The sequence below is a fragment of the Apostichopus japonicus genome, chromosome 3 (genome assembly GCF_037975245.1).
Source record: "Apostichopus japonicus isolate 1M-3 chromosome 3, ASM3797524v1, whole genome shotgun sequence".
NCBI lineage: Eukaryota > Metazoa > Echinodermata > Holothuroidea > Aspidochirotida > Stichopodidae > Apostichopus > Apostichopus japonicus.
Genome location: NC_092563.1, coordinates 25,591,861 through 25,613,529, shown reverse-complemented (window position 1 = coordinate 25,613,529; position 21,669 = coordinate 25,591,861). Strand labels below are relative to the sequence as shown.

The 21,669-nt window shown below is 38.2% G+C and overlaps 2 protein-coding genes across 4 annotated transcripts; both read left to right on the top strand.

Moving 5' to 3' along the window:
- The first annotated feature begins 65 nt into the window (after positions 1 to 65).
- Positions 66 to 11,618, top strand: LOC139965614 (uncharacterized). Of its 2 annotated transcripts, none has more exons than XM_071968157.1 (3): positions 66 to 246; positions 2,249 to 5,791; positions 7,019 to 11,618. In XM_071968157.1, exons 2-3 carry the CDS (start codon positions 2,317 to 2,319, stop codon positions 7,024 to 7,026), a joined length of 3,483 nt encoding a protein of 1,160 aa, XP_071824258.1. In that variant the 5' UTR covers positions 66 to 246; positions 2,249 to 2,316; the 3' UTR covers positions 7,027 to 11,618. The 2 variants fall into 2 exon arrangements, with proteins under 2 accessions (XP_071824258.1, XP_071824257.1); XM_071968156.1 differs by having other exon boundaries at positions 66 to 252.
- A 1,901-nt stretch (positions 11,619 to 13,519) lies between these two features.
- Positions 13,520 to 20,458, top strand: LOC139965612 (solute carrier family 52, riboflavin transporter, member 3-B-like). 2 transcript variants are annotated; one of them, XM_071968153.1, is made up of 3 exons: positions 13,520 to 13,658; positions 14,890 to 16,119; positions 17,598 to 20,458. In XM_071968153.1, exons 2-3 carry the CDS (start codon positions 14,932 to 14,934, stop codon positions 17,850 to 17,852), a joined length of 1,443 nt encoding a protein of 480 aa, XP_071824254.1. In that variant the 5' UTR covers positions 13,520 to 13,658; positions 14,890 to 14,931; the 3' UTR covers positions 17,853 to 20,458. The 2 variants fall into 2 exon arrangements, with proteins under 2 accessions (XP_071824254.1, XP_071824255.1); XM_071968154.1 differs by lacking the exon at positions 13,520 to 13,658 and adding an exon at positions 13,665 to 13,817.
- The last annotated feature ends 1,211 nt before the right edge of the window (positions 20,459 to 21,669 follow it).

Sequence of the window (21,669 nt, the reverse complement as noted above, 5' to 3'; positions counted from 1 at the left end):
ATTTTCTTGCGTTTTCATCTTTTACACAATGTTGCACTGCTACAAGCGAAAATAACTTACAGTGTAGGCCCATATAGTATTCGTATATCTATCACAGAAGTATTGGTACAAAATAGTGATTGAACCTAGTATCAGTCTTGACCAAGATACCCAAATTCGAATGTAATAATCTGACGTTTTTTCCTTCAAATGCCGGATCCATCTGACAATGCAATGTTCACTGGAGTACAGAGAATAACAAGAATAGTAATGGTATAAGTCATATGATTTTAATATAAATTTATTTCATTTTAGACATCGCCTAAAGTAAAGTTATGGCCTGTGTTAGGCCTAGGGTATAGCAGCCGTAATATAAGACGGTAGGCCTAGGTACTATAGAACGTAAGGGCTAACGTTCTGACATAGACCTACACTGACCTACACCGATGAGTAACCCTAGCCTAACTTAGGTTTAACTGTAAGACTCAAGTTTTGCCTTAGGCCCATACAACCATAACTATATCAGTCTATAACTAAGTATAATACTTCATTGCCTACTTAATGTTATGCCTAACTTCAGTTAGGGACAGGCATAAAGTAACTTTAACAGAATTGGCACTGGTAAAGCGTTAGCAATTGGACAAACCAAAGGACCAAGTGGTAAGTAAAGAGAAACCTCAAGTTCGTACGTACATTAAATCTTAACAACTTAAGAAGAAAAAAGGGCCCATATATGTATCGGTACTATGATACAAAATTGGTGATAACATCAGGACTGCATATTTTCTACAATTTGGGTCAAAATAAGGCAAGGTAAAATAAAAGTAGGCTAGGCCTAACTTATGGCATGATTAATTTAATAATTCTAAAGTTGTTAACTGTAAAATCCAATTCATAAAGTGCCTCAGCCCTCAGAGTCAGAATACAAAGTTGATCTTTTCTCCATTGTATGAATTCTTGGTCCAGTATTGACCAAGTTGAAAGTACTTAAAATGCATTTTAACTTCATCTCTTTGTTAAATTTCTCATTGTTATAACACAGTGATGGATAACTGAAATGTAACATTCAAAGTAAGGCATTTGAAAAAGTAGGAAAGATAAGTTTAGATTTATTAATTTGATATTTTTGTTGCAGACAGGGATCCCGATTTCCCACTTTCTATATATATAGTATATATAGAAAACATTTTGAGCACATATGATCTTGGCTTAAGGAATACTTGACTATTTCATGGATATTGACTTGGTTCAGACATGTTATATGAGTACAATTTATATATCTGCATGAACTGGTTTGATAGTGATAATACTGTTTGCTTCCCATTCAATGTTACTTTCAGCATCCAAAGAGCATTCTAGACATTTGAATATTTTCTAAATTAGTGTCAAAATATCTTAGCTTGAAAATAAGAGTCAGTTATCACGTACCACAGCATTAAAAAGAGGTGATTTCACCTCATTAATGGTAAAAGTGTGAGATAATGTTCACAATTTTATGCCCCAATCTTGTCATTGTTTTTGCATACTACTTATTTAAGCAAGATGGTCATTATTACCAGGATGGTTACATGATGCCACATTGGCCAATCAGAGCCAGAGTTGATAACGGTAGATATACTGTAGGGTTTAGAAATAAATTTGAAGACAATTGAATACTTTAAGCCATTTAATTTGTGTGGTGATTCCTTATTTGCATATGTTGAAGTTAGAAGTAAACATTGAAGCGACACAATGAACACATGAAGGTTTCTTCATTTCTTGGTCTGCATTCATTCAGACTCAATTACTATGGACATGGAGTAGGCCTTATCCAGTAGCATTGGATGAATGCATACCACCTGCACATTCCACATCGGTTGATTTTGCGCAAAAATTCCATTAATTCCATTAAAATCATCCATAGTATATTTTTAATATTTTGTTTTTAACTTTAAGTGAAATATAATCTCATGTAACACAGCTCACCATGTTCATTAATATCCCCAACTGGAAATGTGAAGTTAGCTCCTTTTTTCTTGGGAGTCCTTTATCTTATTAAGCCTGAATTGGCTTTTTAGAGGACTTCCCTCCACATACATGTATATTATCTGTGGAAAATCAAATAAATCAAATGAAATAAAGTTACTTGGGGCTCCAAATTTACAAACAAAAACTTAGTTTGGAAATGAGAAAAGATGTTGAGATGAGTAATTTTCAGTTAACATATTGCAATTTCAGGGTTCCTTTTACTGATCTATTTATTTCAATTTTTTTAAATTTTTACATGTAGATATTTGACTGACAGAATGGATGTTTCCATAATTTCTGTTTGCTGCTGACCCAACTGACCGTACGACTATGGAGACAGCAAAGAGAGCTGGTTTGAGGTCAAGTCCACGGAATGAAATGAAGAAGATGGGCAGTAAAGATGAGAAGAAACACCAAACTGCTAAACCCTTGAAAGGAGGCAAGAGACAGTCGCAGAAGGTTGTGGTCGAAGCTGTTTTACCGCTGGAAATGTCTTCTGATGTCATTGAACAAGCGAGTTACGGAGAGGAACAAGGTCAGAGCCGAGAGGGTTCAGATAGAGATCAATCTGTAATAGATGAACATAGATTTGAACAGTCAGGAGAGATGAGCAGGGCAGAGATGCCAAAGGAAATCAAAGGAGTCAGTCGAGAAATGTCAACACAAAACGAACAGCAGAAAAAAGACCAAGCACGGCAAGAAAAAGATGACGTTTTATCGGTGGTCATTCAGAAGCTAACCGAACTTGTTAAAAGTAGCGAGAGTCTTTGCTCTCCTGCCAACAAAAAAGCCCATGGTTCCGGGTGCTCCTCGGGTGCTAACACGCCCCCAAAGGCCATAGAGAGTAAGAAGAAACCACGAAAGAGGCGTCACAAGTCGCAACTTTATAAATGTCCTCACTGTCCGTGCTTGTTTGCCATCAGAAAGAGGGATTTGAAGAAAGAGAGAGAGATTCTCTGTTCTTGCTGTGAAAAGTTGAAACAGGCAAAAGCAGAAGCTCTTAAGGAGAAACTTGAGCAAACTGCGACTCCTCTACAAGTGGTTCCCTTGGAGTCTTGGAAAGTTGTCTGTGACGTCTGCTCACAATGGGTGTCAGATTACACCAGTCTGTTGTATCATCTGGCGAGTCATACCGACGTACAGATATTTAAATGTAAACTCTGTGACTTTGTGACCACCAAACAAGGAAAAATTGAGAGCCATCAGGCTAGTCATCGCCCCCGAGAAATAAACAACAAGTTTGTTTGCAGTCTCTGTAAGTTTTCGACCAACGACTTTGCTAGGATGGAAGAGCATTTGAAATCCCATGACCAAAAGAAGTTGCTGGTCTTAAAGTGTTCAGTCTGTGGTTACACTTGTCGATCGGAGGAAGTCTTACGGTACCATATGGTGACCCATATCATCGAACCCACAGGGATGAAGGTCGTGCGCAAATGTGGTGACGTATGCAAGACGGGTGAAGAGGATGATGAAGTCGTGTTTAAGTGTACAGTTTGTGGGTACAGCTGTGACAAGCTGAGCACCTTGAAATCTCACTCTTGGAGGCATGCTGGCGAACAGAGTTGCTCCTACCCCGTAGAGGAGAGTGATGATGAAGCATCCATTGATGTGAATGAAAAACTAAAGGAGTTATCGACTGGCTCGATGAGAAATTCTCCAGATAGTTCCGACCCTGATGGATCAGAGGACGAGAAGACAATGGACAGCAGTAAGGATCTGAGTCGTTTGGCCATCGGTTGTTGTGGCACAAAAGGACAGGCTTGCTGCTCTGAGAATGCTGGGCAATGTCAGTGTAAGTCCATTGATGTTCCAGCGTCGCAGCAACCGGTGTTAAAAGTTATCCTCAATGATATAGTTAACAAAACAGCAGAGGCAGTCAGCGATGATGGCAAGATAGTCGCACCTGTAGGAACTGATGGATGCAGAAATGATGAAAGTATGGGAGGAGCTGAAACTGCACAAGTAGCTGATGAGTCGAACAAGAACCTTTCTGTGGATGATATTAAAAAAACTCCCAAGGAGGGGGGGAACGACAAGGTGGAACATGTTTTGGACGAATGTTCTACTCTGATTGATGATTTCTATGATAAGATGGACCGAGATGGTGCTACAACTCAAGTGGACAATATTGTCTGTGGTGGTAAGAAGAGGTCAGTAGATGGTCAAACCTGCTGTAAGTCTGCAGAGAAATCTTGTTGTCCATCCAGTTGTGAGAAGGAAGTTGAAAAGACCACGGAAATCCCCCAAACTAAGGACATGAGTATGCCGAGTGATGATGGTAGTATCATCGTAGTAGTGGAGAATGTAGGCTTTACTAGTTTGTTAGAGGATACAGCTTCGGTAGTGGAGGTCACCACATCAGAAGAACCGCATCCTTCAAGTGCACCGTCTCCATCACTCGTCAAGGAGGATGTGAAAATCGCTATCAAGAGGTTGCTAACACCACCACAATCAGGTGGGGAGCCAAGTGCAAAGAAGTTGACCAAGGAAGATTCTGCTGGAATAAGTAAGTTGCTTCTAAATGTCGTGGAAGATTTAGTGGAAAAGCCAACAACACCTCAAGTTAAGAGCAGTAGTTCAGAGATTGTTGAAAAAGACCGTGGTTGGTCAACAGGCGGTCAGATCATCTGCCCGTTTTGTGATGAGCAGGTGTCATGCTTCATTTCCTTAAAGAGGCATTTACTGGATCATTGCAGGGATGAGATCCTGCACAGTTGCCCGTCCTGTCCAGCCAAGTTCACATCTAAAACCCAACTTATCACCCATCAACGGGTTCACAGTACTGAACCAGCTGCTGCTTCTGCCGCTTCTGCTGTTGCTAACTCAAATAAAGCTCAAGCGGAGCAAGAACGGATACACATTCAGCAGATGCAGGTAGCCGAGGAGGCGGTACAAACCTGCACAGAGGGCATCGGCACCAGCACCAACAGGAAGTGCACCTTGTGTGGCAGGAAATTCAGAACAAAAGCATCTCTGTACCTACACGAGCAAGAGTGCACGACAAAGAAGAAGGAGTTCCCCTGCATCGAGTGCGACTTTGTCGGCAACACCCGTAAAGAACTCAATGAACATTTGACGGAAAGTCACAAGAAACCTTTCAAGTGCGCTCTCTGCCAGTACACTTCGGCCACTCCGAGTGGCATAAAGAACCACATGAAGTTTCATGCCGTGGATAAACCGTACAAATGTCACCTCTGCAATTTTAGTGGCGCCTACCCACAGAGCCTGCGTTCGCATCTGAAGGTCCACGCCAACTCTGAAATGGTGACTCAAACGTCTTGCGAACAGTACAAATGTAAACTATGTGGTTACATCAGTTGTCACCTGCCTTCCATGAAGTCACATATGTGGCGTCATGCCCGTGATCCTGGCTTTGACTACAACATGGTAGATGATATCATCAAAGATGCAAGCCCTACCAGTGGCCATGTTAATGCACCAACTGGCCATGTTAATGCACCAATTGGCCATGTTAATGCACCAACTGGCCATGTTAATGCACCAACTGGCCATGGTAATGCACCAACTGGCCATGTTAATGCACCAACTGGCCATGGTAATGCACCAACTGGCCATGGTAATGCACCAACTGACCATGGTAATCCACCAACTGGCCAACAGAACTTGATTTATATTGCCTCTTTGCGAAACATGGTAATACCCACTCAACCGGAGCCTGCCAACCAAACACTAGATGGCACTACTGCCTCTGGGCCTCCTATCCTCATCTTCAAATGCACGCAGTGTGGATTCCAGAGCAATACTGAAGAAAGTCTTGTGGAACATCTCAAAGGTCATCTTGAAGGTAAATATGTATTGAAATCAAATCTCAGAGATTTTCAGTTAGTTTGTCAATAATCCCAATAATTGATGACCATGCTAACCACGATTCCACACATTTTGTAATCTAGTGTAAATTTTCTTTGCCAAAGATATATAAACCAAGGAATATAAAGAAGAAATTTGTGTATGACTGGCAAATAATCAAAGGGTGGAGTAAATTTTATGCGCATTCTCACTATACAAACCAATGAATATAAAGAAGTAATTTGTGTATGGCGGGCAAATAATCAAAGGCTGGAGTAAATTTTTAGTGCATTCTCACTATATAAACCAAGGAATATGAAGAAGAAATTTGTGTATGACTGGCAAATAATCAAAGGCTGGAGTAAATTTTTAGTGCATTCTCACATACTGTATATAAGTAAACTGAGGTGAAAGTTAAGATTTGACAGGTCGGATGCTCATCATTTTTTTCTGCCACCCATAAATTTGTAAAAGAGGAAAACCCCAAAAGTTGTGAAATAATGCTAATTTTTAACTGTGTTGAGTCTGAGTATGCATTAGTAGTCTATTTTTCATAATTATTTTGAGTCCAGTAATCATGTTTTTTGGGATGTGTTGTGTCTGAAACATTTACAGCTCAGCATTTTGTATTCAACTGCTAGTTTGCAGCAACTTAAGCAAGTAAGTTACTGTGACCAGAACACTTAAGGATGTGCGTTCTAGTATGAAATGGAACATTACATTAGATTGTTACATAAAAGAATAGAAAGTTTTCCATGGTCATTGTTCATATGTATATATCCTGTCATATGTACAGTACATGAACTGTTGACCCTAGGCTTCTCGAGTCCCCAAAGCAGGCCTTCTTATTTGTCATAGTCTTGCAGGGCTGAAAGAATACAGGGTGGGAGGTATTCGGATGTAACTATGTAATTGTTAATAGGAAAAGAAGAAAAAAATAGTTTCTTGAATTATTTAGCCTAAATTTCACAATAGTAAGTCTTGATGCACCTTGAAAAAGGAGAAAGAAATTTGGAAACGATCATGAAATGGCTGGCCCGTGAATGCACGTTGTGAGATAGAAGCTAGCATAATGAATTTGCATAATGAATAAACTAGCACAATTAATTGAGATGTTTTGCCTTGTTCCTTTTAAGTTCCATTGGGATTTCTCTATTGTACAGAAATAATCGGAAGTGTAACACCTTGTAATGGATTTGAATTTTCCATTTTGTTTTTGTAACAGTGCCGTGAGCCCAGCAACAAGACAAGAAGACACCAGAGGCTTGTGTGGAGGTCATGAGGACAGATTTTGATAAATTTCTTTGGTGTTATGACAGTGCTGACTGCTTCTTTCTCTCCCTGAGCACCGATGGTTCTGCTGAGTACACCTCCACATCATAGATTACATCATGGTAGTAGATGAGAGGACAGTTCTCCTGCAGTATCGTAGAAATTAGTGTACCGAGGTGGGATGGTGGCAGGTCTCTCACCTCCCCTATACGAGGAAACAAGGTTAAAGACTGCAATAAAGTAAGAAAGAAAAGCAGATATAGTGATCTAGTAATGACAATTGCCTTCTTCTGGCATGTATTCTGGCATAGAACTACAAATATTATTTTTTTTTATGCATATCAACTCTATCATCTGTTTGTGTTGCTCAGTCTACAAGTAGTGTACAACTAGACTTTCTGTTAAAATTCTTGGAAACACAACTGCTGGCTGATAGCACCAATTGGTTATGAATACTAAAACACTTTGTTTAGTTCAGAAGGTTGAAGTCATTGTAGGAGATAACCCCCTGTGTGATAAAATGTATTGTGATTGCTCTCCCATACAATGGCATCAGTCCCTTGTATGTTTGTATTTAATTCATATGTGTTCCATTCTCACAGACTGTTCCACTCTGTTAGTTTCATGATTGGTTATTCTCGGAGAGGTATGAAGTATGATGTCAGCCCATGTGTCTGCAAGGATTTAGTCTTTTACAAGACTTGAAATATTTAAAAATTAGATGGGACTGTTACCTACACAAAGGAGATGTTACTAAGTATAACCCATCTCTCAGCTAAGTCTATGTGCAATAAAAAAAGAGTTCTGAAAGGAAAATGTTATTTTAAGTCTTACTGGATGGCATTGACAGTGGCATCTTATGAGAACATCTTAAAAAACATTAAAGACCTTGTGCAAAGACAGAAGGGAGAGGTAGGGAGGGGGGTTTGGGCAGATGTAGATGGAGGGCATACAGTGGGAATATCTGATGGGGGGGGGGATATGTACAGAAAACAGATGATGCTTAAGGGAAACCTTATGTATGTGTGGAGGATGTGAAGATTGGGAGCAAACAGGTGTTGAAATGGCAAAGATCCAGATTTTTGACATGATGATGAGATTTGAGAAACATACATACATGTAGGGTACTGCTCTTTGCAGTTGGCAGTGAACAGATTGTGTTGATCGAACGTTTGTGTTGGCACTTGATTGGATAGGGAGCTAGCAGTTACGGCAGTAGGGGCTTGAGTACATTGAGTAGTGAGCTGTGCTGGGCTTGCTCTTCAGGTTCTATTGTATTTCCAATTGGAATTGTATGTTAATGAATTACTACAGGTATGTTGATGCTCAGGGCCAGGGGGCTGAGGGAGGGGGAGGGTGGGTGTGTGATGATTTATGGGCATTTTCTGTGATTTTTGTATTCTATTATCTGTGTGATTTTTAAGATCTGTTGAGGTATTACTCTATTCCTTGTAAAACATATGTAATTTACCAGTGTACAGTTGTAATTTTTGTAATTTTAATTTATTACATTTGCGTTGTCATATAGGATCATTTTGAAAGAAACATTTCCTTTGTATCGCGATGTCCTCATTGTTACAACGAAAGAAAAGTGTGTATCGAAGATTTTACAATTTTTGTTCCTTCCCAAATCTCCAGATATGTATTAAGAAAGGTTATCAAGTAACTGTTGATGTGTATTCTTCTATTGTACAGAAATGATTGTTTGATTAGATTGGTTTTTTATGAGTAGTGTAGATCTTTAATGCAACTTTCATGTAGTAGAATGTGAGACAACAAAACTGTTATTTTGTTACATAGCAGTGAGTTCATTACTATGTATAGTATTAAAGATGAAGCGTTTTTTGTAATGAAAAATCATTGCTGAGAATAATTATTAAATGAGATAGAAGAACTAATTTAGTTCCTCTCATCATCAAATATGCTTCAAAATAAACTAAATTATGATGTATTTATGTCATAGTGGATCTCTCAACTCTGGTGAACACTTCAAAGACCTAATAGTAAATCTGGCACACCAGATAACTTGGCTCAGCTAAGTGTTTTGCCATGACTAATTTTCACCTTTCAAGGAATTGGCTGCTAGTTATGTCTTGAAGAACTCTGTGGAATTATAAGTGTATTTAAAGCTTACTGTTGTGAGACTTATGGGGCTGAGATTCCTGTAATGTCTGAGAAGAAAACAAGGTTTATTTTTCAGCAATGTTGAACAACGTTTAGTTCCAAAGAAAGACAAGGCTGCTATTTGCTTCTCACATTTAAATATCTTTATTCTCCAGTGTGCTAGACGACAGTTCCCTTTTTTTTAAAACCATGTGAAATATTTATTTATCTTTTCTATTCTCAGGGTCATTTTTTTCTTATTGTGTATTACCCCCATGCCTTTTGTTAAAGAGTGTGGGACCTTCTTTGAAATCCTCTAAAACACGCACATAAGAAATATATGAAGAAAGTCACCGGTAAGGTTACTTGAACATGTTGGAATAAGTTGACAGCACAGGGGAACAAGAGCAGAAGGGGAACTGTAATTAAATTCTGCTTCTAAAAACAATGCCGTGTAAAAAATCCAATAATTAACAATAAGTCATTAAGCAATATTCAAGCATTTGACCTTGTTATAATTATTGTGGACTTGCAACTTAATGTTTGTCAGTATTAGCTTTCGGATTAAAACCTTTGTGACGACACTTGTGATTGCAACCTTTGTGATAGCATACTTGTGATTGCAACTTATGTGATGACACACATATATGCCGTTTCCAACCTGTGTGATGAAATGCTTGTAATTACAAATTACATGATGAAATTACTTGTGATTTCAACCTATGTGATGACACACATATATGCTGTTTCCAACCTCTTCGATGAAATGCTTTTAATTACAAATTATATGATGAAATTACTTGTGATTTCAACCTATGTGATGGAAAACATATATGCTGTTTCCAACCTGTTTGATGAAATGCCCTTTAATTACAAATTATATGATGAAATTACTTGTGATTTCAACCTATGTGATGACACACATATATGCCATTTCCAACCTCTTTGATGAAATGCTTTTAATTACAAATTATATGATGAAATTACTTGTGATTACAACCTATGTGATGACACACATATATGCCGTTTCCAACCTGTGTGATGAAATGCTTGAAATTATAAAATATCTGATGAAAATTGATTTCAACTTATGTGATGACACACATATATGCCGTTTCCAACCTGTGTGATGGAATGCTTGAAATTACAAATTATATGATGAAATTACTTGTGATTTCAACCTATGTGATGACACACATATATGCTGTTTCCAACCTCTTCGATGAAATGCTTTTAATTACAAATTATATGATGAAATTACTTGTGATTTCAACCTATGTGATGGAAAACATATATGCTGTTTCCAACCTGTTTGATGAAATGCCCTTTAATTACAAATTATATGATGAAATTACTTGTGATTACAACCTATGTGATGACACACATATATGCCGTTTCCAACCTGTGTGATGAAATGCTTGAAATTATAAAATATCTGATGAAAATTGATTTCAACTTATGTGATGACACACATATATGCCGTTTCCAACCTGTGTGATGGAATGCTTGAAATTACAAATTATATGATGAAATTACTTGTGATTTCAACCTATGTGATGACACACATATATGCCGTTTCCAACCTGTGTGATGAAATGCTTGAAATTATAAATTATCTGATGAAAATTGATTTCAACCTATGTGATGACACACATATATGCCATTTCCAACCTGTGTGATGAAATGCTTGAAATTATAAATTATCTGATGAAAATTGATTTCAACTTATGTGATGACACACATATATGCCGTTTCCAACCTGTGTGATGGAATGCTTGAAATTACAAATTATATGATGAAATTACTTGGATTTCAACCTATGTGATGACACACATATATGCCGTTTCCAACCTGTGTGATGAAATGCTTGAAATTATAAATTATCTGATGAAAATTGATTTCAACCTATGTGATGACACACATATATGCCATTTCCAACCTGTGTGATGAAATGCTTGAAATTACAAATTACATGATGAAATGTCTTGTGATTTCAACCTATGTGATGACGTGTGCTTTGTAACTACAAACTGCTATGTCACAGAGAGAACTTGTATGCAATGAAAAATGTGCATTTATTGCTGTATTCCATGGAATATTATCATAACCCCTTTACACTAATTGAATATGTATGCTGTTTGCTGACGTGGAGTGGGATGTGCTTGATGGGCAATCTGATTTTTATAACCAACATTTAAAGACTCATTTTTCATTGTTGAACCTTCTGAAAGACTACAATTTTATTTGCATTGTCATCGTAGGCCCAATGTAACCTGTTTATTTTGCTAGCTTGTCTGTTTTTTGTTTGTTTTTTGTTTTCAATAGTTTTTAGTGTGATTTCCATTGTCAAGTTTAATTTTGTAGTGATTTGGAGAGTGGTCAACACTTCCATTATGGCATTTACATACTTGTATATGATTAGTAATAAAATATAGTAGACGTTTTTGTAACATATTTGTTGGTTTCATATTTTGATGGAAATGATGTCCATGGTTACTCTTTACCATATTGCCATGGTTGTGTCCCATGACAGTGGTCTAGTATGGAGGACATTTAAATTGGTGGTCATAAGTGGGAAGAGGAGGATGTAGTTAATGTGCTCAACTTTTGTTCCCTGTACCCCCCCCCCCCACTCAATGATGCTGGAGCTCTCCTGCTTCTTCTTGTTCTAAAGATCATTCTCTCTGTTTGAAAACAAAAATTCAATAATAAGGGAATATCCAAACAATGACACCCCACCACATGAGTTAAGTTGGTAGAGTCATATTATGTTGGTAGATAATAAGTCATTTAAAGAGTATATCAGCAACAATGATCGACGACGCCATCTCTGGCATAGTTTATGAAATGGGCTGTATATCTACAAAGAAGTAGCACTACCTGGTGGTAAACAACATATCACTTAAATGGAGGTGAAAATATACCAGACGATGATATGACAACCCCATTTCAATATCTTGTCCCTATAGCCTGAGATATGGCGGTTGATTTGAATGCATCCTACTTTGTCTGGTTCATCCCTCCTGGAAGGTGGATCATAGATGGTTTATAATGTCAGTATTGTAGATGCTGTTCTAAAGTGTTACACTTCTAGTAACATCTTTTCGAAAAGTGTTTAATGTTCTCTTAGTTAGAACTTCAGAAAAACTAAAACTGTAGAAATACTATTTTACTCTCTCAAAACCTGGCAAAAACAAAATTATTTTCAACGAAATTGCTGTGATGAAGGACAATCACTCTGTTGGCAAATGCATTCACAAAACAAAGAAAACATTGGACAATTCATGTTTGCTGTCAGGATGTGGTATTGACGAACAGATACAGAAACTTTCCAGTTATTTGTTTAACAATGGAAGCTGTTTGCTTTACATGCAGTTTGTACGTTTACAACCACAATATTTCTGAATAGCGCCAGATGCTGTTTCCAGGGTAAGCTATTAGTGTACGGTGGCCGAGAAAGGACAAGTTTAAGATCGTAGGCTATTTGTCTACGGTGGCCGAGAAGAGACGAGTTTATACTCGTAAGTGTTACCCCAGTTGAATTTGCTCATAATTATTCTCTTTGTTAGCCTCGCCATTACATTATCAGATGAGTCAGCATGTGGTACAATGTAATTGTGCATACACGATTGGCAACAAATATATCTTTACTATTCTGTCATTATGATATATGAAGGGCAACCAACGTGCCGGATTCAGGAGGTAAATTAAATTACCCTGAACTCATCCCCCGGACCACAAACGATATATAAAATCTGTTATTATTATGTCTTATGAGGAAAACCTGAGAAGCAGATCAAAACCTGCCAAAAACACAAGTAGCCTATCAAGTATAATTGATAGAAATTTTTTAGAATAAAGTTTGTGTGTATGCAAGTTTTGGCCGTCCCAAATTTTGTGTGTGTGCGAGGGGGCACCTACCTGTTATATAGCTACACCACTGATCTGTCCTAACCCTTAACTCCAATTCCTTCCTGGTAACTGATGTTTGTTTTCCTTAGCGACTTGTTATACGTATAATTTCCATCATTTCCATCGTTTTCTATAGCAGCAAAAGTCTTGTAATCCTCTTTTGAAACCGCTATGATCGCGTAATTAATTATGTTTTTGTTTCTTATCATATCACCTGCCAGTATGGAGAATAAATAAGTGCCGTTTTCCAAGGTAATGTGCAAAATACTATACCATTTGTTACGAACTGAGACCTTGGGAAAATCTTTTTGTTGTAATACTGCCGTCTGCAGATTGATGCCACAAACCTCCCCACGGAATTCATTTACAAATTGATACCGCCGGTCACAGAAATTACCCGTAGTGACACATGTGCCAGAAGTCAGGGTAAACATTGACTGTTGCGTAACCTGCAGACCGGGAATTTCGATCAGCTGATTGACCACAGTTTTTGCTGCTTACGCAACGCGACGATCGGCTACATTTGTAAAAGTATGCAGACAACGGTGGCAGGCAGTGAAGTGAACAGCTGCGAGGAGGTTTGTTACTTTGTTAAATTTCGTGCCTTGATATAAATATAAATATCAATGAATGAACTATCGTTATAAACATAAATGGAGTTGTCTATTTTCACGGTGTCATGGATATGAATTTGACTTGAGCCGAAATAGTCGTCAACTTGTCTCCTGTGATATCAAGTACAGTAACGTCATTAATCCAAACTACTGTAATAATATTGTTTGTGCTACTAGTAAATTTAGTTAAGTAACCAATCTGATAGTGATATTACACAATCAGCATTAAGCTGCTGCCCAACTGAAACCTTAGCCTAAACTGTCAGGCCTAAGTTACGCCTAAGACGTAAGAGGTGAATCGCACACTTTGTGTACTGAGCCTGAAATAGTAATGAGGTGTGTTCTTATACCTTTGATCAGACTAAGATTAGCTTATGTCAGTATGTTGTTATGAAAATATGATGAAAGTAAATTCTTAAATCTTAATCTACCTTCTAACCTAAGGCTTAGGCTACCAAGCCTAGCTGGTACTTAAGGACAAACTTCTTAGTATCTATCCCCTTTGAAGTTTGAATTGGACTCAAGATACTTCAATTGCTATATCACCATCATGATATCAAGGTTTAAGTCACATAGTAACTTGTTTTAAAGTAGGCAAAAGTTGAGAGTGGTTCAAGTTGTTTGGTTTCAGTACCCATGTTACTCTTGAGTGAATAAAGGCACGTTCCCATTGATCCAGTGTTACCCGGAGGTAGTAAAAGATGTTCTTTGCCCCAGACCCCAAACATATTGTGGTTGCGACCTATGTCCCAATCAGCTTATTTAAAGATGAGTATGCAGGCTCTGGAATTTAGCAAAATTTGCCGAAAGTTAGAAGCCGAGGTCATTGCAATCTGGTGGAACGCCTACTGCAATGATTATTTACACACAGTGGGTGTTATCCGATGTTCAATCCACCTTTGGAGGAGGTTTGAAAGATCTGATCGTGAACTGTGTCCTTACGTTAAAAATCTTGAGGCTTACTCAAGCTCAGCTTGGGGCAGAGGGTAGACTGGAGTAACAGTGAGTTTCTAAGAACGCAGTTAAAGCATCATAAAAATTGTGAACTTTCTTGTCTGGAAAATGACTTTTAAACAGACTTCTTTTCTGACAGAATTTACTTGCAGAATTTTCATTTACAGATTTCTTTTCTTACTTAAGTTTCTACAGATTTCTTCATGTCAAATTTATTATTTTGTTCTCTTTTGTTTTTCAGTTTTGGCAAGTTCATTAAGTTGTACAAGTGCCATCTTTGAGGATGAGTACTAGCAAACCTACCACGATGCAGGTCTTTGTGATCTTTCTAGTCCTCTTGTTTGGGCAAGGATCATGGATCGGAATCAATTCAATTTGGGTGGAGCTGCCTCTGCTTGTTTCTTTGGGTATTCCAGAACAGTTTGAGATCGCTTCTTGGTTAGTAATTATCATCCAGGTGGCAAACATTGGTCCTCTTCTGTTCGCAGTCATCAACTACATGGCACCAAAGGGATACCAGTTGGAGGGGCCAACCAATTACTTAATATCTGCGGTTGGAACAGCCACATGTGTCTTTCTGATATTTTACTGGGATGTTTTCACCATCTGGAAGCTAGATAACCAACTGCACAGCACCTATTTCACGATATTTGTCTTCCTTTTGGCATTAGTCGATTGCACTTCGAATGTGACTTTCCCTCCTTTCATGGCTCGATTGAAGAGCCAGTACATGAACTGGTTTTTCATCGGCATGGGCCTGAGTGGTATGATTCCTAGCTTAGTTGCCATAATACAAGGAGTAGGAGGAGCCCCAGTGTGTGTGGCAAATTATACGTACAATGATTATGACGACTCGGGAGAGCTAAGACAGTGTACATCTTGGACGCATGAAACTAAACCGGCACGCTTTGGTCCCGAAGTCTTCTTTTCATTTTTGAGTGTCATGATGTTGTCTTGCTTCGTAGCATTTGTCTGTCTGAACCATCTGCCATCTGTTCGGAGAGAGTATGCACCTGAGTATCTGAACCAACAAAGAGAAGCTAGTTCTGATGCCGGGGGCAACCAAAGGCAGAGGCAGTATGAAATGGTGTCTTCCAAGAAAGACGAGGATGATGAAATAGAAGTATCCTCGGTCTTGTCTCAACCACGACAGAGCAGTAGTATTCTGGAATTTGTTGCCTTGTTTGTCATCTTGGGTGTAGCCAATGCATTAGTGAACTGTGTACTGCCCTCTATACAGAGCTACTCGGCCGGTGCATACGGTTTGAACATTTACCTGTTAGCCGCAACATTCGGCAACATTGCTAATCCCTTAGCGTGTTTTGTTGTGATGCTAAAGCCCTCCAGGAGTTTTGTTCTGGTCATCACTGTTTTTGCCTTAGGAACAGTTGCAGGGATCTACTGTTTTGTGACTGCCTTAACGAGTCCATTGCCACCTTTACAAGACAGTGTAATGGGCAGCATACTTGTGGTAAGTCGCTAGTTTAATCAGTAGAATGTCAAGTAATGGTTGTAACTGAAAATATCGGGCACCATCTCACACGCACTACTAGGTGTGTATGTAGTGCTGTGTATGGGGAACCTTTCACTGGAGCAAGTGCTTCTTCAAATTTATGCTTTGTTAAAATGAAACACTGCTCCCTTAAAGCAGCATTTTGCGTTTGGTCGCCATTTTCTACTTTTTGACATGTCCATCGAGTTTTTTACATATATCAATCACAAAACAGCAAACTACAGTAAGATATTAGCCAAGTTTTTCCCTGCCAACAACGTTAATTGGCGAGTAATTAAGGATTTTTGCAGATGAGAAAAGTGTCCACGGACGACAAATTCCACGGTTAAAATTAATCGCATACGGTTTCCCCAAACCCACTAGTTTGAATTCAACCAATCAGAGATGCAGGTTTAGTTATGAGCCGTTGCTAAAAATAGATTCAAGACTTTGCGTTGGTACAACCAGGGAGTTGTTATGGAACTCCCTGGTACATCTGTCATATAGACTGTACACAAATCAAGCATGGTGTTGTATTACGTAGGCCTATTGGTCAATGACGTTCGTAGCATTTAAATATTCATATTATGGGCGAGGTTTATTTGGATCCCAATGGAAAATATCTTGGAGAAAAAACAAAGTTGAAAGTTGCAAAGTTTTCGACTTTTATGCCACCATTTGAAGTAAGATTTAAATAGATTTAGCTAGTTATGTATGTCGTTATGGCATAGTGCAGTCAGTGAGGTTGAGAAATATCATAGAAAAGGACGCAAAATGCTGCTTTAAGATTACTCTTGATCCTGATAGTGTTCACTGCACCTTCCAACCTCACACAAAACATTAACAGTAGTTATTAGCACAACCTTGCATGTACAATAGACCTAATTAATAGCCTAAATATGCCCCAGAATTCACCAAATGATCGTCTGTAAACATAATGTGGAGTATTTATATTGTATCCCTTAAAGCAACCTAATTGTTCTTCTGTGAGGGGGAACGGGGGGGGGGGGAGGGATTGTGTCATCTTACATTTCTGTTGGGATGAAAGAGCCAAAAAAAAAATCAATCAAAAATAAATAAATATATAACTCATAATTTTCCAATTTTAATTTGCAACATCAAAAAGGCTTGAATTGTAATGTCAGCATGACTGTGTGAAGAAATTTGTGCATTACAAAATGAGCCAGAAATTATTCTCCATAACAACCCTACATTGGGTAGCAAAGAATCCATCCAATAACCGAGGGTTGCCTTACTGTAGCTAAAAAAATGGCCTGTCGAGAACCAATATATCTATAGATGCAGAATAAATATTAAATATATACTGCTGAAAAGTAACTGATAATCGATGTGTCGCTCTAATTGGAAATATTACAACAATTCATTAAAATCAGTAAAATTAGTATAACCAACACTTATAAAGGCAAGTCATTCGTCCCTGTTTTTCATTTCCACAGGTTTTGGCTTGGTTTCTGTCATCAGGATGCTTTCATTTTGTACGGGCAACCATCGGATGGATCCTACGAATGGAGCCAAATAATCGTGTCCTGTTGATATGTTACGGCATCATCAATCAAATAGGGTCTTTACTGGGAGCCATTGTCATCTTTCCACTTGTACACTACACAGACTGGTTTGTGCCCTATTATCCAGATCCGTGCTCGCATATGCCTCCCTGTGTGTCCAACAGTGACCTCGTCACGCCCCTCTGAACTGACTTAATCCAAAAAGGGAGGCCAAAGCTAATCACCAAGCTACTTTAACCACACAGATAGACAATTCAAGCAATTCTTTGGTTACAGAATTGAAGTTTAGGAGGGAGTCAGGCAAAGTCTAATAACAGGAGGTACTGTAAGGCCTCACTCTGAGAGGATATTTGGATGCAAGCAGCTGCTAATGAAAGTATCTAAATTCAGCTGAAGTTGGAAGCAGATGTTCCAAATGGAGGTTTTGATTTTGTCAATATCATCCTGAAAAAACAGTTATTTTATGATGCTAAGCCTCAACTTGTGTATGTGGGAGAAGGCGAACATTTATGTTGGGCCGCTATCCAATTTTGTTTTTTCCCGGAATATTGCAATTGAGAAGACCATTTCAGATGAAAATACTGTGGATTACCTCTGAATGAGAAGCCAACCTTACTTTAGGCCCATCAGAGCTTAATATACACAGATTTTTTGTTATAAGTTCCTTGGAAGCCCACCTTGAAAGCAATGAACATTCTAGATTTCTGGCATAAATAATACTATGTAAAAATTGATTTAAAACCTACCAAGAAAAAAAACAGACTTTTCATTTTATGCTTAAGTGCTCTACACTTGACCATAAGTGCCTTTTTCCCCTGAAAAGTCCATTAAAACTTAACGATACAATGGATGGTCATTATCAGTGTGTCTGATACTTCTAATATTTTAATTCACATGTAGAGGAGTCTGAAGGCCCAGTTAACAATGGTGTTACCATTCTTAACATTCACAGAGTCATTAGTGCATGTGGAGGCTGTTTACCATATTCGTACCTGTATACTCACAAGTTGCCCATATAGCTGCAATTTACAACACATACTAGTCTCTCTTCTAGGTTAGTGCATCATACAAAAAAAAAAAACAATACTAAAGAAATGCATGTGCTACATCCTTTGTTTGATGTGACTTATATATCAACACTAACATTTGTTTAATATCTTTATATTCTTGTAGAATCTTTGATCATTTTACATGCTGGTGTTTCCTTCCTAATAAATATGAATCATACAGCAGAGTTGTATGTTTGTGGCATCCCATGATACTGTAGTTACACTGGTTCCAAAGCTATCATCTTTTAAGCAATGAATATTTGAAACAAACTGTTGGTTGCAGTATGTTACATCACTTGTGCTGTTTAGTTCTCAAGTGTGGAACTTGCAGGACTTTTGAGTATGTTTAATTAATGGTGCTCAGAACTGTAGTCTTTCTTATCTTTATTTGAACATTTACTTCTAAATTATATTTACAGATATGAGTTTTCCTTGTACTAACCAAATTATACTGGTGTGTGTTACTAAATATGCTTTTTTTGTTGTTTCAAATGAAAGAACTAGAGCACTGATGGTGCAATAGCTCAAATCGTTCAAATCTGAATTATTGCAAATATTGTTCCAGCGAGGATGTACCTGCTAATATTAAATTAGTGCATGTCTTTGTCCTTCACTCTTGGTGGTCAAAAGTAGCCCAATGAAAACTGTCCAAGTTTCAGTAATATTGGTCGCTCTAGGAAAGAGATGTTGAAGGTTTGACAAAATGGACGGTAAGGATCGGTAAACGACCTTTGACCTTAACTTGCTGGTGGTCCAATATATAGCCCAACATTCAACAATCATTGTGTCCTAGTTTCATCAAAATCAATCTTAGAATGAGCATTCAAGAGCTCTTGACAGACTGTTTTGACCTCTGATGACCTTTAATGACCCATCCAAAATCCCTGTACACCCTGAAAGAAACGCTAACCAAGAAATATTAAAACCAACTTTCAAGAATATGTGGTCTTCTGGGAAAGAGGAGATACATTTGAAAATTTTCACAATATGGCCTGTAGTGACCCCTAAATAACCTTTGACCTTCACTTCCGGGCGGTCGATAGTAGCCCAACATCCAACAAACATTGTGTCCAAGTTGCAGTAAAAAATTTATCGAATAATGAGTGTTCCAGAGCACTTAAACAATTGTATAAACAATTGTGAACAGACATGATAGACAGATATAGTGATGGTGGTGGATCACAATAGCTCAACCCAGCAAAGCTGGTTGAGCTGAAAATGAAACAAGCATTGGGAACAGTATTATTAAAATATAATAATTAAAATTGCTGTTATAATTCACATTCAAGCTTCAGAAAACATCAATGTAACATATGGGTTTGGAGAGGGAGGAGAGATAAGAGGGGGCTGGAAGGAGGGAGGGCTGGAAGGAGGGAGGAGGGAGGGCTGGAAGGAGGGAGGGCAGGGAGGAGGGAGGGCTGGGAGTAGGGAGGGCTGGGAGGAGAGAGGGCTGGGAGGAGGGAGGGCTGGGAGTAAGAGGTTATGTTGAGAGAGGTTATGATTGTATCATTACTATTTGCTCTTCACAATTGCAGGGTAGCTGTTACAGAAGTTCTTATCACATGCATTGTCACACCCAGACAATTCATGGGAGGCATAAAAAGCTTTCCCATCCCTGCTATTTTGATCCATTAGTATACAGATGGTTGTTTACCTTTCTTCAATAATTAAATTGTTAATTCTGTTTGTCTTTTATACATCTCTTCTGCCTTCAATAAAATAAAGTACTAAGATATCCAAGAATGTTTGTTCTTCATATCTTCTTCTTAATATCATTCCAGACAAACTCATGAAAGTGTATTTGGTCTTTTCAAGTTTATGAATTTCAGATTTTGTTTCAATACCATTACTGTTGACTGTGGTTGGTGGCATTTTGAGGATCACCAAGGTTTTGGTGATTCTACATTAAAAAGTATGCCAAAGCTTAAAACACCCCAAAACAAGTATTTTGTTCGAAATAAAAATCCAATGCCAATGATCATGAAGGTAACTAGAGGTCTCACCGTTCCTCACTTACTGCAACCTGTTTCAGGCTATGAAACTATTCAATGATCTGTGTAATCTTATTCAACAATAAGTTTCTTTTGAACAACTTCATTACATAATCTAGGAGCTAGTTTTGTCAGACGCAACACATACACCCTCTCTATACCTCATTTATGTGTATGGGGTCCATCACTACCGAATAGGTCAACTTAAGAGAGGTGTGGATGGGGTACATCACTACTGTGCAGGTCTAATTCAGAGAGGTGCGGATGGGGTACATCACTACCAAACAGGTAAACTTGCAAGGGGTGCACATGGGGTACAGCACTACCAAACAGGTAAACTTCAGAGAGGTGGGGATGGGGTCCATCACTACCACACTTGCAAGGGGTGCAGATAGGGTCCATCACTACCAAACATGTAAACTTGCAAGGGGTGCAGATAGGGTCCATCACTACCAAACAGGTAAACATGTACAGATGGGGTCCATCACTACCAAACAAAATGTTGAACATGTTTTAGGACACTTTCCATAATTATTTCCTCAATTTCTCAGCAAAAAGGACATTCTTAAATATCCAAAGGGGAACTTTTGAGATTTTGCACAAACTTCCTGCCCTGGGCACTGGTGCCCCTGTTGGATAGTTTCATGAATGAAGATGTTGATGTGTTCTCCACTGATCATTTGAAAGGTTGTCAGGGACTCCTGTTCAAATTTTATTATTTATTCTTTTCTCTTATAAAATACTATTGACTTATGTTGGGTAGCTATTTAATGCTGTCACTTTGACTAAACAAACACACCTTTATTATACATTAATTCTTCTTGGGAAGAGACCTACATTACAACCAACATCAAGAAGAGAAAAAATAAAGAAGATAAAGAAATAAAGGAAAACAAAATTGTTGATTGTCAATGAATTTAAATATATGATTTTTTAATCACTGAAAGTGAGTGAGGTCACAGT